The sequence below is a fragment of the Aulonocara sp. 'chitande type north' Nkhata Bay genome, linkage group LG16 (assembly GCF_057382095.1).
Source record: "Aulonocara sp. 'chitande type north' Nkhata Bay isolate Kocher_YH1m ecotype deep benthic linkage group LG16, A_spYH_male_GT1.1, whole genome shotgun sequence".
In the NCBI taxonomy this organism is placed as follows: domain Eukaryota; kingdom Metazoa; phylum Chordata; class Actinopteri; order Cichliformes; family Cichlidae; genus Aulonocara; species Aulonocara sp. 'chitande type north' Nkhata Bay.
Window position 1 is genome coordinate 22049063 of NC_141359.1, and position 16599 is coordinate 22065661.

Below are 16599 nucleotides of genomic sequence, written 5' to 3' on the forward strand. Positions count from 1 at the left end.
AAACATGGCTGAATCTGAGCACAGAGTACAGCCCAGTACACTTCAGAATTCACCCTGGCACTTCTATCAGCAGTGACATAATGAGTAAGAACTGCTGACCTGGTTCCACTGACCACTATACACACCCATACCATAGCACTTTCTCACCACGCTCCATACATTTCTCTTCTCGTCAATCTGGTACAGTCTAATCTTGCTGACATCTGTCTAAAGATTTTTTTCCAGCACTCTTTTATATGTTTCTGACAAAGTCTAAACCTAAACTCTCTGTATTTCCATTCATGAAGGCGTCTCTTGATTGTCGACCTTGACAGTGGTATGCCTGAATCCTTGAGAGTCTTCTCGACTTGATTAGATGTTGTGAAAAAAAATTTTCCATTCCAGCGAACACATTTTTTTCATTCCACACTTTAGTTCTCTTCTGTGGTATTCCAGGACATTTGGTGCTGCTAAGTTAGCCAGTACATTCCTCCTGTTGATTTGGCCACCCCTAAAGGTTTTGCTGTCTCTCCGATAGGTTTATTTTGTTTGTTTAGCCTAATGATGGCCTCCCTCATATGCACTGACATTCCTTTGGGCCTCATGATTAGAATTACAGAGAAAAAAATCAACTTCAGATATTAAATCTTCATTTGGCATGAAATTAATGACGGAACAGCAAGTGTTCAACTACTTTTCAGCCTCTGAAAATGGGAGACTGTGTATAAAAACGACTTTATGAAAACCTCTTGAATTAAAGCTAAGCTAAGCTGTAAAGTCTGTCATGTCTACTTCTACTCTGGCGAGACGTCTTTGTCCACAGCACATGACTCCACAAAGACATGTCTTTGCTTATATTTTGACAATTTGTAGTTTTGCACTGAGGTTTTACAGACAGAAAATGTTTATTCCAATCATTCAGGTAAAATTTGTACAATATCCGATTATAGAGCCATGCACTGTGAAAACCAGCAGTTGCAAAAATGACCTGCAGATTCCAGTGTTACATTTTGGCTCTTGACATGTTTTGCAGTCTGCTGCTGGGCGGATCTTTCCAAGGTTTGGGTCCCACTTGGCAGTAGTTAGAATTTAAGCCACTTGTTGATGATTTTCTTTACAATGTGCTGCTATTAGCATTACAGGTGAATCTTTAACAAGTACACACAAATTCCACGTTGTCACATACTGTACTCTTTTGTCATTACTCTTTTTGATAAAGACAATCAACCTATTACTGTTACTTTCAATATGGTTGTCAACTTTGGTAAAAAGGCATATTTTTTAAAAACAAAAATAACTAGACTTATTTATAAATTATCTTGGTGTTAAATTCTGAATGTTTGATTGTTTCGATCATGACCTTAAAAGTCAGAAATTACTATGAAGCTTTTTTATAATGCATATACACTTTTAAAAAAGCTGTCAACATGAGTGCAACATGTCTTGGGTGTTTTAGCCAAATCTCCTGGATGAACTGACCCTCTTTTCTTACCTACTTCTCACGGATCAAAGAAGCTTGATGTTCATGCTGGTTCGGGATTTAAAATGATGCCTACTATTCAGAAGACCGGCGGTTGAGTCCTTAACTATTTTTCCAATCTGTGTTTCTACAAGTGTCTTTGGGCAAGATCCTTAATGCTTAATTGCCCCAGATGTGTTCATGAAAATAAGTCTATTCATGACTAAACTGGGTGAAGAGAGAACATGGAGAAGATGTTAAGTTGACTGGATGGAAAAGCTACACTGACAAAGGATGTTGTGAAGGACGACATGTGACAGGGGGATGCTAAAGACAGGGTGAGACGGAGGGAGATGATCCGCTGTGGCGACCCCTAAGGGAGCAAGAATAAGGAGGACGTCACATTACTGCTGGGAAACTCAGCTTGTGGTTCGGTGTTGGCTAACTAGCTTGTTATTTAGATTAGTTACGTATAAGCTTATACATTAATCAGATTCTTGGCAGGATGGTGGTGCAGTGTTAGCACAGTTCTTCAAGAAAAGTTTGAACCTTCTCATCCAAAGTTCAAAGACATGCGTGTCAGGTTAATTGGTAATTCTGAAGCATTTGTAGGTGTGCATATAAATCAGTGAGTGTCTCTGTGTGGTAGCTTTTCCAGCTACTACCCTGCCTCCCCTAGGCTAATGGTTAAAAAATGTATGGATGGGTGGATGGTTAGACAGCTGAACGAATTGACAGGGTATTCCGGCATTGGATAACTGAGCCAAGGGTAAAGGGATTCATGCATGTAAGTAAAAAACATTGAGACACAGGACCACAGGAGCAACATGTCTTCTCACTATGAGATATATGATTCACAAAATATGGCTAACTTCAAAGACCTTTCGTTATTCATATACTGTCATAATAAATATGTCAATGCGCTTATCTGGTGTTTTACATTAGAAATGAAGACAAAAACAGTAAAGTTGGAAACTGACTTCCCTGCTACCAAAAACATAAAACTCCAGAGTAAAACCTCTGAAAATGAACCAGTGGTTCTGCAGTAAAACTGCTTCCTAAAAGGGAAACAATGCCTATAATAGAACATCTGGAATTTTCCAAGTGTGCAATGGGATTTTTTGAATGGATGGCACTAGAGAGACAAACACAAATTTTGGTGCTTCAGTCTACTTTTCAAAGATTGTTGCACTGAAGTACAGCATCATTAATTAATTTAATAGAGCTTGAAGATGATGGTGGGTGAATTTGTAAAGACTGTTGCTTTAGGGTAATGAATGAAGAATTGTTTTTATAACTCAAAAGGTTTATTACTGACAGCACTGATAATGCACGATTTAGACCATGGCAATTTATATCAGTAAACTGACATGTTAACATGAAGGGCACAATAGAAATAACAAATATGGTTAAAATGTTATTAGCAATGCAAAGAAAGGGAGATTAACGTTACAATTTGTTTTTAAAATGTAACTGCCCGCCTTCAAATCACTTTGACCTCACTTCTGTCAGGTAATTAATTACTATTAGGTAAATATTCTTTTTAATTATTTATTATTTAGATACCATGTGATAAACCACCAGAACTTGCACTTTATATCAAACATCTTTTATTAGACAATAAGAAAATGCAAATGCTTAACAACAGAAGTCACCCTATTCAACCAAAGTCTTCAGCATGCTATATAAACTCAAAGCTCACACAAAGTCAAAACCCTTCAAGTGCTTGTTATTGTCTTCTACAGGTTTTCAGTACAGTTTTCTCTTCACAATCATGTTCTGGAGAAGTGAAACAACTTGACTCAAGCTTTTAAATTTCACACAACACAAATATAATACAATTAACTCATTACTTGTTTATCGTATGATACAAAACACCTTTAAAAAAAGAATAAAGGACATAAACTGCAATACAGTCTGCTTTATAACTGAGTACATAAAGTGAAATGTAAAGCTCCAGTCGCTAAGATCAATATGACGCAAAGGCAATGCTATTGCACACAACACTGTGAATTCATGTGGAGCCTCAGTGCTCTTTTGCTGATGCGTCTTCAACTTCCATTCTGCTTTATATACTCTAGTCTTATTTTACAGCACCACACTTTTCTCAGTTTATACTACTCCTTGGTGACGCTGGTCTTTTCTTGGGTGGTCTTGGGTCGTTTAGATTCTGGAGGCTGGCACACTGGATCAGTGGGAGGAGAAGGACGATCTGGTGAAATAAAAAGAAGGTTACACGTCATAGCCTGTTTCTGTGTGATCTTCTGCTGCGTGTACAGTCATGCGAAAAGCAACATTTCCCCAGTCCTGTGAAAAAATGTAAGCCCACCTTTACTGTTTGCATAGCAATTAAGAGGCTAAGTAGTAGCCAGGTAATTCCAATCAAATGTACCAAATCATTTTTCAGCAAGTGTGAGCACAAGTTCTAGCAGTTTGCTGGTCTGGAGGATTCAGATATGTGTTAACGCAATGTCACAATCTTCCTCGTGCCGCAGCAAATTCAACTCAAGGTCAGATTGTGCAATGCTCAACAGCTACGTCTCAGACTCATGACAATGCAATTAAAAAAGACTGATTTGGAATGAAACAATGAAAACGAGCCTCTTCTCTCTAAAAAGAACATGATACCTAAAGTTTGATTTGACAATAATGGAGATGTTTGGTGAAAACACAGCATATCAGCGTAAACACCTTTTGCAAACTGTGAACCACAGTGTTCGAGGGGTAATGATTTGGGCTTCTTTGGCACCCCCATGCAGGGCTCGCAAAATCGCTAGCCCGACGTCCCGGGGCTATATGATGGCAGGGCTAGCGATTTTGCCAGCCCTGCCATGATCTGCTACTAGAAAGCAGGACTTCGGCATTAATTCTGGGTTTTCTGCACTGCATGATGTTTTGGGGGGTTTTGTACATTAAACACCATCAGGGCTGAAGGTGCAAGAATAAACAAAAATACGCTGAGAAATAATCTGAACATTAATTAATGAAATACTCAATTATGAGCTCATCAGATTCTCCCATGTCTTAATGATAGAGCTGTGAAATTTAAATAACTGTTTAGGGCTCTATAGCACATCATGGTCACCATGGAAACGCGAACCCCATTTGCGACTAAAAACAGACCTGCAATACAAATGCATTTAGGATCGGCGTGTGAATAAAAAGTTTGACATTAAGCACACGCACACTGATACCACAACAGCAGCAGAGATGATGATGATGGCCCAGTTTAATGTGGAGCTAGAGTCTGTTTACACACCGCAAAGAGCAAAGAGGTGGAGCTTCCTTTGAATACTTATTATTGCTCGTTAATAAAAGAAACGCTTCAGTGGAAGATCTATGTCATAATTTACGCCTTCCACGCCAATCAAATGGTGTCGACCTAACGTGTAGGCACATTTCTTGGGAGGTTACCTGGAAGGTTACAGTGCAGAGTTAAGTACATTCTGTTTCATGCATATAACCTTTTCATATTTTTCTAAAATTATAGTTCGTTGTAAAAGCAGCCATTTAGCTGACAGCAAAATAATCAGTGTGACTGATCATAACAGCATCAAATGTGAGGCCTTGTGTCTCACATCTAAAGCTTGGCTAAAAGGCTTCGTGCAAAAGGACAAAGATCCTAAGCACAGCTCAAAGGTCCAGTCAGTCGTAACTAACTGCATGACTTTAAGAGAGATATGCATAAATAAATTCCTGAAAACTTCAGTGAACCGAAGCAACATTATAAAGAAGAATGGGCTAAAATGTATCAAACAGACCAAAAGTTTAGCACTGAAGAATTAATATAGCCCTTTCAGGTTTGCTTACTTTGATGTTCACTCCCAAACAAAGTGGCTCACCTAATCAAACTATGCTGCTGGCTTGTTTGCAACCTGTCTGACTGCTTTTGTTTCCTGCTTCTTTGAATGCATCTGTAGCTGTGTCATAGTCAGAGATGTCAGTAAACAATTTAAGCTACAAAAAGACTCAAGGTGAAATAGATCTTCAAAAATATATATATGTTCTAAGCTCTAGTACAAATCCATAACTTGCTACAAGCTTGCTATAAGAGCGTGTACATAAAGAGGTAATCCAACTCAAATATGGTACTGTAATAAAGGCACAATAACATACACTGATTTAAACATAGGATAAGACAAGTTGTTGCTACTATCACTCAGTCTAGGGAGGGCCACAACAATCCCTGGGCTCTTGCCACCTAATAATTGTAAGCATCTCACTCGACTCTCCATTATAAAAGTTGATTATCGTGGAAAGTTCAGCATTAAAAAAGACGGCGAAAACCTTACTAACCGTGTTTGGCCTTTTCCGTGGAGGAGAGAGGGCTGAAAAGTGAGCCAACAGCTGGAGACCGGGGTGCAAGGGGAGTCAAAGATACTCTCCTGCAAACAAAGAGAAAAAAGTAGCAATGCTGAAAAGACCTCAAAGCAACACAACGTGTATTTATCGTCTTTTGTTTTGTTGTTGCCCAACAGTGAAAATTAGTCAAACGTTCCAAGTTACAGATGTGAAAAAGGGGGTACGCAAAAGCATGCACAGGCCTGCTATTGTCTGCCAGCAGTCTGACAGAGTGATTATTATTTTGTAGTCAGTGGGGGGTCCAACGAATCCCTCATACCAGACAGGGCTTTGTTCACACTGCAGGTGCTGGGCACATATTAACCGACAAAAACCTCACACGGCAAATAGAGCTATTTATATTTCTCTTAACTTATTCAAAAGAAGGCATATTATACACTATAAAGAGCACAGTGTTTTCTTACTTTTCACACTCTGAAAACTCAAACTGCATTCAAGGGGGCTAGGAGGGTAGATGTAGTCAATACGAGTCCGGTCAAAGATTTGAATAGATTATATATTTCCATAAATTAGCATACGCTGTAGTTTAGGGCAAACTGCACTCTTCACACGCGCCACGCTGCATCTAAAAAGAAGCTTTAATACTCACAGTGAAGCTTTAAGGCTGCTGCTGCACAAACAACACTTATTATCTCTACATTACATGCTTAATGAATAATTCCACTGTGTTTCTAGATCACTCGAGTGGGTTTCAGCAAGTTTCCCTTTCCTGTAAAATATATTTGAATAATATTCAAAATTGGAGACGCTCATCCTCATAACAGATTTTTAGACACAACTCCTAATAAACTGTGGAACATGGATTTGAAAGATGCTTTTGTTTAAAACTTTACTGTCAAAAAAAAAAAAAAAACATCCACAAATTATATGTACAAGCATATAAGTTCTTTCTTTAAGGAGGTGTTTTTTGATTTCCTTTTTTCCCCACATACACTTGTGGGACACTTCATTAGGTACACATTGCTAGGACCAACTTGTGCTTTCAGAAAAGGCCTGATACGTGATAGAAGTCACACAGCTGCTGCAGATTTATCAATCATCCGTTCCACCACATACCAAAGGTGCTCAGATTAAACTAAGATCTGTGGACTCTGGAGGCCATTTGAGTAAACTCATGTCAAGTTCAAGAAATTCGTTTGAAAGGATGTGAGCTTTGTGACATGGTGCGTTGTCCTGCTGAAAGCAGCCAATTAGAAGTCACTGTGGTCACAACAGAATGGGCATGGTTAGCATCAGTACTAACCAGGTAGGCTGCAGCATATAAACAATGCTCAGTTGCTCTTAAGGGCCCAAATATGCCAAGAATACAGGCCTCCACATGATTACACCACAAACACCACCTTGAACCAATGATAAAAGACAGGAATGATCGGTGCTTCCATGTTGTTTACAGCAAACAATCCATCCAAATGACTCAAGGCAATGTTTTACCAAACTTCCATTGCTGAATTTTGATCAGCCTGTGTGACCTGTAGCCTCAGTTTCCTGTTCTTAGCAGACAGCAGTGGCACCTGGTGTGGTTTTCTGCTACTGTAGCCCATCCACGTAAGATTCAAGGTGTTGTGTATTCAGAGATGCTTGTCTTGATACCTTGTTTGCACAGAGCTTCTATTTGAGTTACTGTTGCCTTCCATTCAACTTGAAGTAAGCTGGTCATTCTCCACTGATCTCTGACATCAACAACGCAAATTTCACCCAGTTGTTGTGCAGGAAAATCTCAACAGATCAGCAGTTTCTGAAATACTCAAACCAGCCCATTTGGCACAACGACGCCATGTTAAAAACCACTTGAATCCTCTTTCCTCCCCATTCTTATGCTTGGTTTGAGCTTTAGCTGTCACTCTCTTGACTGTGTCTACATGTATAAAAGCAGCAGTTATAAAGTGTCTGTTTATACAAATACCAATATGTACAAGGCTTCCTGAGAGCCTCAGGGAATACACTGTTGTAAACTCTGTTTCAGACTGTTTTTTTCTACTTTTGAAACTGTATGATGTCATAGATAACCTTAATCCGGTAAAATCAGGCACACGGTTCTGTTTTCACAAAAACTTCTGTTTGTAAGAGGCAGACAGAGGAAAGGTGTCTAAGGACAAACGAGCTAAAACAGCTTGTTTCAGACAAATATGGCTTATTGTGAACTGTGAATAATAATGAAAACCTATTGTCAAAGAGACCAAGTGGAGCTAGAAATGAGTACAATACTTTCCCTTTAAGCAATTAATTTTTTTAAATAAAATAACTATTAAACTTTTATGTTTTTGAAAGTTGAGGGTGTGAAGCACTTTCTTTTTTTAAAGACTGAATGAAACAGCTTTGAATTTCTATTGGCAGCTACACGAGAAAACAACTTGCATACAAAAGAAATAAAAACATACCCGTACTAAGTACATCATTATTTACCCGTTTTACTTTCTGCCACCCTGACAGAATCCCAAAGACAGCTGCTCTAATATTTACCTTGGAGTGGGCCCTTTTGATGTGGCAGCACTCTTAGGTGTTGCGGGCCCAGGAGTATTGGCACTGTTGAGGACTTTTGGTGTGGATGGAGAGAGGGGGGTTACGCGTGGTTGGGGAGTGGAAGGGGCGCTTGTGCTCCCAGATTTTGAGGACTGAGGTGCTGCAGAGGCCGTGGCTTTAGGAGTAGTGGGCTTTCCCCATCCCTCAAGGGTGTTGAGGGTGATCCTGCGGGGCTGAGGTTTGGAGTTGGCACGAGGGGTGCTCTTCTTCTCCTCTGGGGAGGTTAGAGAGGGGGCGTCTTTGCCCTGGTTAGCTTGGGATGTGGCAGGTGGGGCTGGGGGTGACGGCTGGGATATAGGAGATGAGCCTTTGGCCAATGATGCCTTCTTGCCTTTTTTCTCAACACCACTGCTTGGGACAAAGACCTCCAGGGTGGGCGGCTCTTTCAGTGGAGTGCCCAGCTCCCCAGGAGAGAATGACAGGAAGGAGCAGTAACCGTCTGTGGAGGACACAGCCAGGAAGGAACCATCACGGGACCTGCAAGGGATAAAGTCTGCTTAATGGTAAAACATTTACAGTTTACCATCCACCTCTCTACTTCATGGGCATAAATCCACACATAAAATATCATTATCAGACTAAGGAATGCTCACAAAGTTACAAGTTTTCAGGTTATTAAATGTAAGACTGACTGTAAGAAATTATTACTATAAGTTCGATCATGTCTTTAGCAACAAATTAACTGATAACTTCATGTTATTTAGAGCTTATGCTGGACTCTAAGTGCAGGCTAAACTGGGTAGTTTGCAGTATTGTGCTGCAGTGGATGAACTGTTTGGTCACTGATAATTTAGCCCATAAATAGCAGCAGAGATGCAGCAAAGGTGGTGGGAGAAGTATAACTTTAAGGAGAAAAATCTTTCAAAATCTTGTTTGTCCATCACATTTGACTAGATATTGATGCACTGAATGTTTTTTTCTTTACTCAACTTTCACTCATCAACACGTACTGTATAAAACTCTGGCTCCTGTTTCTTCCTGTTAAAAGAGTTTTTCCTTCCTACTGTACCTTACAATATAAAGCATCTTCAGGCAAATAACTGAATAACAGGAGTTATTTGAGCCAGTCATGTTCTTTAGTAACACTCGCCAAATTCCACCTTTATGCTAGCTATATTCTGGCTGAGCAATACATGGCTTATGTATCTGATTGAAGCCTGTCGACAAAGCAAGCACATCTACTGGAGCTCATAAGACAAATTAGGCGCATTTCATTTTAAGGCAAATGTTTCACATGGCATTGCTACTCTTTAACCCCTATCTATATTGGCTTCCAAGAGGTGAAAGCTTTCCCTTTATCACGGTGACAAATAAAGGTCTTTTATTCCAATTGCTGCAGCCATCATATAAAAGATGAATTTGGCCTATTACTAGCTGTTCCCTGCTTCTGTCTTCCTCTCTTTTGCTGATTTCTGTGGTTTTGATGGCAATGCCATGAAGTTTTGTACTTTATAACCTCAAAGTGTGTGTTCTGTGAGTACAGATTATCTGCTTTTATGTATTGCTGTGTTGTTTTGTATTTTTAAGACAAAATATTCCTTTAAGAAAATCAGGCTTCACTCAAAACAAGTGAATAATATACAGATTTGGCTGTTTTTAACAAATAAGTAAATACATATTACTTTTTTGTGTGCACATTATCATATCTTCCTGTCATCTTTTGCTTTTGAAAAGTTAAATATAGATACCTGTGCTAAAACGGCTAAAAAGAAAGTTTACCATGTGAGATCACTGAGTGTGTGGTAGTGGATGTTGGACACAAGGCCAAATGGAAGTTTCTGCTGCGTGTCATACAACAGGATTGAATCCTCAGAGGCCACGGCAAACACCATACGGTACGGCAGCTGGAATACGTTGGGAAGAGCCTGGACAGTACCGTCTGCAGGGAAGAAATGGGAATGGGAGTGACACAAAGAACACAACACAAGAAAAGAAAACTAGTCCGAAATAATCAGTCTTGCTTGAATGTCCTTGCCTTCTCCTTTTTTTGTCCTCAGTTCAAAGTAGACAGGGCAGCAGCGCACAGCCAGTGTAGCCTTAGATGGGCACGGCAAGTGAGCAACAGGCCTATAAAACACACAGAAAGATATTTATATACACAGATTATTAAACTTTAACAGACTCTGAATAGGGTGTAAATACAATAACAGTCCACAAAAGATACCTCTTTAGACCCTTCCTGGAAAAGATGTAGGTGGTATTCATGATGTTTTCTCCTATCTCCACGCATCCAGCTGAGGTTTCAAAGAAGCAGACAACAGCGAGGCGAAATTAGAAAAAAAGTGTTGCACTGTTAGAACACAAGATTTCAAAAGCATGCTTTGTGTTTACCGGGAGCAAGCAGGAATGACCCGTCTGGTGTGAATGAGAGACGGCGAAAGAAAGACCTCATGCTGTCATCGTGGAACATCCTGTACTGCTTCACCTGAAAAGGCAACAGTTCTAACTCGCTCTGGACAGTTTGGTAGAGCATTTAATTTCTTATATTTGATTTTATAAACTTGTTAAAGAGCAGGTTAAGGAATAAGAATAACACAAGCAGGAAAAACCTCAAAACACCTTTTGCAAAGTTAAGAGAGGTATTGTGGCTCATGCAACTATCAGCTTGGATGAAACACAGATTTCTCAGAATTTCAGATTTATGAGAGACCAGACTGGTGCTAATAAAAATGATTGGAAAGAAGTAACTGAGACATTAGAACCACCTTTAAGACATTGAAGAGAGTTTGTAAAAAGAAGCACGACTGACCTCTCCTTCTGCAAGCGGCCCAGAGCTCATTTTACTGATACTGAAGGCCTTCTTCTTGGTGTGAGTGCTGTACACACGAAGCACCCTGAATGGGAGGAGAAACAAAAATATTCCGAGCATCAGCGTGCTGACACATCAATGCCAGTGCCTACACGACATCAAATACAATCATTTAATAAGGAACAATACTGCACTCATTGCCCACTTTGTTAGTTACACCTGTTCAGTTGTTTGGTAATGCAAAGATCTAACCAGCCAATCACATGACAGCAACTCAGTGCATTTAGGCAAGCAGACGTTGTCAAGTCAACCTGCTGAAGTGAAAACTGAGCTTCATAATAGGGAATAAAGGTGATTTAAGGGACTGATAGGAAGGCAAAAGAAACTTAAATAACCACTTATTACACCTAAGGTAAGCAGAAGAGCATCTCTGAATCCCTCAACCACTGAAGCAGATGGGCTCCAGCAGCAGCAGAACACACAGTGTCACTTCACTCTGCTAAGAACTGGAAACTGAGGCTAAAATCCTCACAGGCTCACCAAAAGTGGACAATAGAAGACTGGGAAAAATGTTGTGTGGTCTGATGAGTATCAATTTGTGCTGCAAATGACAGGGTCAGACTTTGGTGTAAACAACATGAAAGCATGGATCCAACCTGCCTTGCATCAATAGCTCAGGCTGATAGAGGTGTTAAGGTGTGGGGGATATTTTCTTGGCACACTTTGGGCTCGTTAGTACCAGCTGAACATCGTTTAAATGCTATAGCCTACCTGACTATTGTTGCTGACCATGTCCACGGCTTTATGGGCACAGTGTACCCAACAGGATAACGTGTCATGTCACAAAGCTCAAGTAATCTAAAACTGGTTTTCTGATGAAGTCACTGAGTTCACTGTAGTCAAACAGCCTCCACAGTCACCATATCCCAATCTAATAGAGCGCCATTACAATGTAGAAGAAAAGAAGATTCACATAAATGCTATGCAGCCGACAAATCTGCAGCAACTGTGTGCTCACATCATGTCAATAGCTGAGGAATGTTTTAGGCACCTTCTTGAATCTAAGGCTACGTCCACACGTACCCGGGTATTTTTGAAAACGCAGATTTTTCTATGCGTTTCCACCTTTCGTCCACACGTAAACGGCGTTTTCGGTCACTGAAAACAGAGATTTTTAAAAACTCCGGCCAGGGTGGATATTTTGAAAACTCCGTTTTTGCATTTACCTGTAGACGAGAAAAACGGAGAAAACGCAGCGTCAAAGGTGTGCGCCTTTTTTGACGTCACACTGTGCGCCACGTTATTGTTTCGGTGAAATGAATTTCTACAATACTGTTAATTGTACTCTCTGCAGTGTTTAAATGCTTACATATACACACACAGTTACTGTCCCTCCACACATACGACTCTGTTCTGCTTCTATGCCCCAGCTTTGTTTACTTTTTCCCGCCGAGGCTTCTAGACTTCTGATTGGCCAACATTTCTGCACGGTTAGGAATCTAGCGCCACCTGCTGCTTTGGCATGTTCATAGCAGCGTTTTCCTTCATTTCTGTGTTTACGTATGGACGGGATTTTTTTTTTAAACTAAAACGGAAAATCTCAGTTTTCAAAAATACCCGTGTACGTGTGGACGTAGCCTAAGTGATGTAGAATTAAAGCAGTTCTGGTGTTAAAAGAGGATCCACCAGGTGACTTAGTAATGTGTCCCTAATAAAGTCGCCAGTGAGTATAATCCATGTTTGAATCACCTATCACAGCTGAGAGTGGCAATATATTGTCCTTGGGGATCCCAGGTAACCCCCTGCACGTAGCTCTTGTGGTCATTCAAGATAGAAAGCTTCTGTCCTAAAAACACAAACAACAAAATAGACAGAAAGTCAAAAATAACACCAGATAAAAGCATCACAGATAAAATGTATGCACCCACAAACCTTTATTGATGTCCCACATGATAGCTGTGTTATCAACAGATCCAGACACCATGAAGTTTCCATCACGTGTCCAGCAGATGTCATACACATCCTCTATGTGCCCTCTGGAAAGAAATCAGATAGCAAACTCCTTTCTATAACCACATCTCATGGGCATTATAGTTATAAAAGCTTCAACAACCAGAGTGCCACACAAAGTAATTAAACACCATTTATGACTGAGTCTCACTTCGTTGACCTTAGCAAACATTAGCACTTGCTGTTCTAGCGTACCTAAGCGTTTTGACCACAGTCCAGCTCTCCTTGTTTAGCTGAGCATCCTCATCCTCCTGAAACACAGAGGCCTGCTCGAGCTCCTTGGAGTCGTTGAGCTTCCACAGCAGAATTATTGCATCTACATCAAAACGTTAAAAGGCCTCTATTATTGTTTCTTAAAAAAACATGTTTCGTTTTGAGAACAAAAACAACAGTTGCTTTTAAATAGAAACACGCATGTTTGCAATGGAGAAAAGGCTGAGAAGCGTCTGTCTACTACGTGGAACATACCATCTCCTCCTGAAGCAAGCAGCTCTCCGTTGGGGCTAAAGCGCACTACGTTGACAGCTTTTGTATGTCTAGCCAGATTAGACAGAAACTCTACCACCGCCTTCCCGTCTGGACCAGCATCCACCCGCCACAGCTGCAAAAACATCATTAGGAAAAGAGATCATTAAAAATTCTCGGTAAATTGTCCGTGCAACATACAGCTCTTCACAAACAATACTCCGTCCACAGATTAATTTTAGTAGGATAAAGGTTACAAAAAAGGGTAAATGTATTAAAAATCTTAATACTTAAATAACTGCTATTAGGTGGATCATCCCTTTAAGGATGTCACGTGCCTTGATAATTTAAAACCTTGCTGTACGCAAACATGAAAACATCGCATTGCTTGATGGTGCATCATGACTTAGAGACTGTCACCAGTGTCTGAGAAGGAAAAAACAAAAACAGGACTACTTTTGACTGCTCTGTTAGTCACAAGGGGCCACCACAGTGAGTAGTTCTCCTTATCTGATTTGGCAAAGAGTGTTATACAGGATGCCTTTCCTGATGCAACCCTCCCAGGGATTTGTGCCTCCTCCAGATCTCAGACTAAGGATCTTTGACTTGTTGTGTTAACCAGTATCCTATGGGCCTTAAGAGAGGCATTCTCTAAGGGCTAAAGCGGGCCTGAAAAAGTCTCTGTAAACAAAAGGTCAATAATCACCCTGACAAATGCACAGTGAAACACTTGCTTAAATGTACAGTTGTGGCCAGATTTCTACATACACTCTGGTCCTTCAAAATCCAAGAAACTCTGTGAAGATCTAAGAAGGAGAATTGTAGATGTAGATTGTAGGATTCTGCCTGAGAAAGATGCCCCTGCTCCAAAACTGACACCTTTAAGTTTGACTGAAATGCCCACGTGAACGAGGGCCTTCTGGAGAAGAATTATGGTGAGGTAATGGTGAGGTTTTCACACCCAAGAACACTGTACTAACTTTAAGCACGGTTGTGGCAGCATCATGCTCCAGGGCTGTTTTGTAAGTGGTACTGGTAGATTGCACAAAGTGGATGATGTAGTAAAAGATTCATATTCTGTTTCCTGTTTTCCTCATTCTCCCTCACATGACCGCAATTTACCTCGTTTCCACTCTTGACTTTCTCAACACTGATTGGTTCTTGATTTTCTTTGTGCCTTAAATAAACTCACCTGGCATACATTGTATAAGGACTGCACTCCCTTTCACTCACTCTTTTCACTCCCACATAGGGCGGCGGCTGAGGTCAGTTTGATTTGTTCTTCTGAGTTTAAACATTTATGTTCAAGTTAATGATTTAAAGTCCAACCTTGTTTTCTCTTTTAGAGTTTAGTAGTCCATGTGTGTCTTCCTTTAAGTTAAAGTGAAATAATCCAGTACATAAGGAAAATCAATGGTTAGGCTGTTTTCTTTGCATTCTGACCAGATTAAACCCATGGTGATAAACTTTACCTTACCTTTGAACCTCCTACCTAACAGATGGAATCTTATAGGAGAATTACCACCAAATTATTCAACTTCACCTCAAATCAGCAGTAAAACAGGTGTTCCAACAGAAGAATGATACCAAACACACATCCATAACTGGTTTTAGAAAGGATAAAGCAAGCAAGCATTAAATTTTAAATTCATACTTGTGTACTAGATTCTTATTTTTCTTAAGTCATTAAAGATGTACGCTGTACAATCATTTCACCCCGGAAAAAGAAAAGTCAGAAGGAATCACTAAAAGCCCAAAATGACCATGACATTCATGATGAGTATATGGAAGATTATAATTACAACTGTACTCTGTCTACCTGCACTGGGACTGTTCAGAAAGTTAACAAAAAATTTTTTCTCCATATTATCTCTGTTTCTGTGTCCTTATTCTTAAGCTAAGTGTTTTTATGACCAATTAATGAAGAAAAAAACAACTGATGGGTACAAATACCTGCGTCTTCTACATCCGTGAGACTCGCTTCTTCCTGCTGCATTTATAGACTAAATCACTGTTTTTTTCTTCTTCTTTATTTCACATTTTATTTAATTAAAAACAAAATAAAAATCGTCGACCTCTTACGGAGTTAACCTGATGTTCTGACCGCTGTCTCCACTCACCCTGACTGTGGTGTCCACTCCAGCTGTGGCCAGTCGATGAATGCGTCCATCTGAGCTGTGCTGAAAGTCCAGACTGTACACTGGCTCCTTGTTGTGCCATGCTATCTCACACGTTACCACCTTCATTTCTTTTCAATTTTTATATTCGGCACCGACCTCAAGGGATAAAAACACGGTAAATTCACCACCTAGATCGTTTTCAATCAACTCATATGAACGCATTAGTTAGCAAAACGTACAACAATGACTCTGAAATACGGATTAGAGAAAACAGTTTGATAAAGCCGCTCATTTGGCTGCACTAACATATAGAGCACAGCTGGCTAACACGTTAGCAGTTAAACTGGCAGGTTAGCTGGACTGGTTTACGGCTAAACACAGTGGACATCATTCCCATTCATGAACATTTGTGTTAAGTTACTGTTAGCTAAGGAGCGTGCCCGTTATAAATGCAGACGAATTACAAATGCTTATTAATCTGAACGAAGATAACTGGAAGTACGTGACAGTATTTACCTTCTCTGTTGTCCTGCTCAGTCAGAATTGGTAAATTCCCGCGTTCCAGACTCTCAAAACTTCCGGTCTGCCGTGATTGGACAAAAACACGGAAAGGGCGGGGACAATTGATAGTCTTGACTTTTTGTTTTTTTCCTGACGTAATCCGCAAAGATCTTTGGCCATCCCCTCATTTCTTCATATATTTACTATGTAATAAACACCAGACATGGCGACTTAGTGAAGCGTGCAAACATACGTTGATATACAGAATAAAAAAAAAAAAAAAAAAAAGGGGGGGGAGACTAATCAATTACTGATAGTATAGCATTGTGTGTTTTTCCTACTCAGGTATGTTTTTACTGAATTGACCGTGAATTTGGGACCATTGCCATCATGAAAGTGGATGAAAATCTAATGGTAGTCGTCTCTGTTCATAA

General features: G+C 40.1%; 1 protein-coding gene across 1 annotated transcript; it reads right to left on the reverse strand.

The window, feature by feature from the left end:
- Window positions 1-2930: 2930 nt before the first annotated feature.
- Window positions 2931-16276, reverse strand: chaf1b (chromatin assembly factor 1, subunit B). The gene is made up of 14 exons (XM_086267396.1): window positions 16181-16276; window positions 15665-15820; window positions 13548-13680; window positions 13275-13395; window positions 13002-13105; window positions 12819-12915; window positions 11070-11154; window positions 10652-10745; window positions 10485-10554; window positions 10296-10387; window positions 10040-10199; window positions 8261-8797; window positions 5735-5823; window positions 2931-3650 (listed from the first exon to the last, which is right to left on the reverse strand). The coding sequence occupies exons 2-14, from the start codon at window positions 15788-15790 to the stop codon at window positions 3556-3558; spliced, it is 1803 nt and encodes a 600-aa protein (XP_086123522.1). The 5' UTR covers window positions 15791-15820; window positions 16181-16276; the 3' UTR covers window positions 2931-3555.
- Window positions 16277-16599: the final 323 nt, after the last annotated feature.

Bases quoted from the DNA above. Each gene is read 5' to 3' on its own strand.
- chaf1b (XM_086267396.1), bottom strand. From the start codon at position 15,790: ATGAAGGTGGTAACGTGTGAGATAGCATGGCACAACAAGGAGCCAGTG. The intron at 13,106-13,274 runs GTACGCTAGAAC...ATTTCTTTCCAG, and splicing joins ACTGTGGTCAAAACGCTTAG to AGGGCACATAGAGGATGTGT. The intron at 8,798-10,039 runs GTAAACTTTCTT...TATCCCTTGCAG, and splicing joins ACACTCAGTGATCTCACATG to GTCCCGTGATGGTTCCTTCC.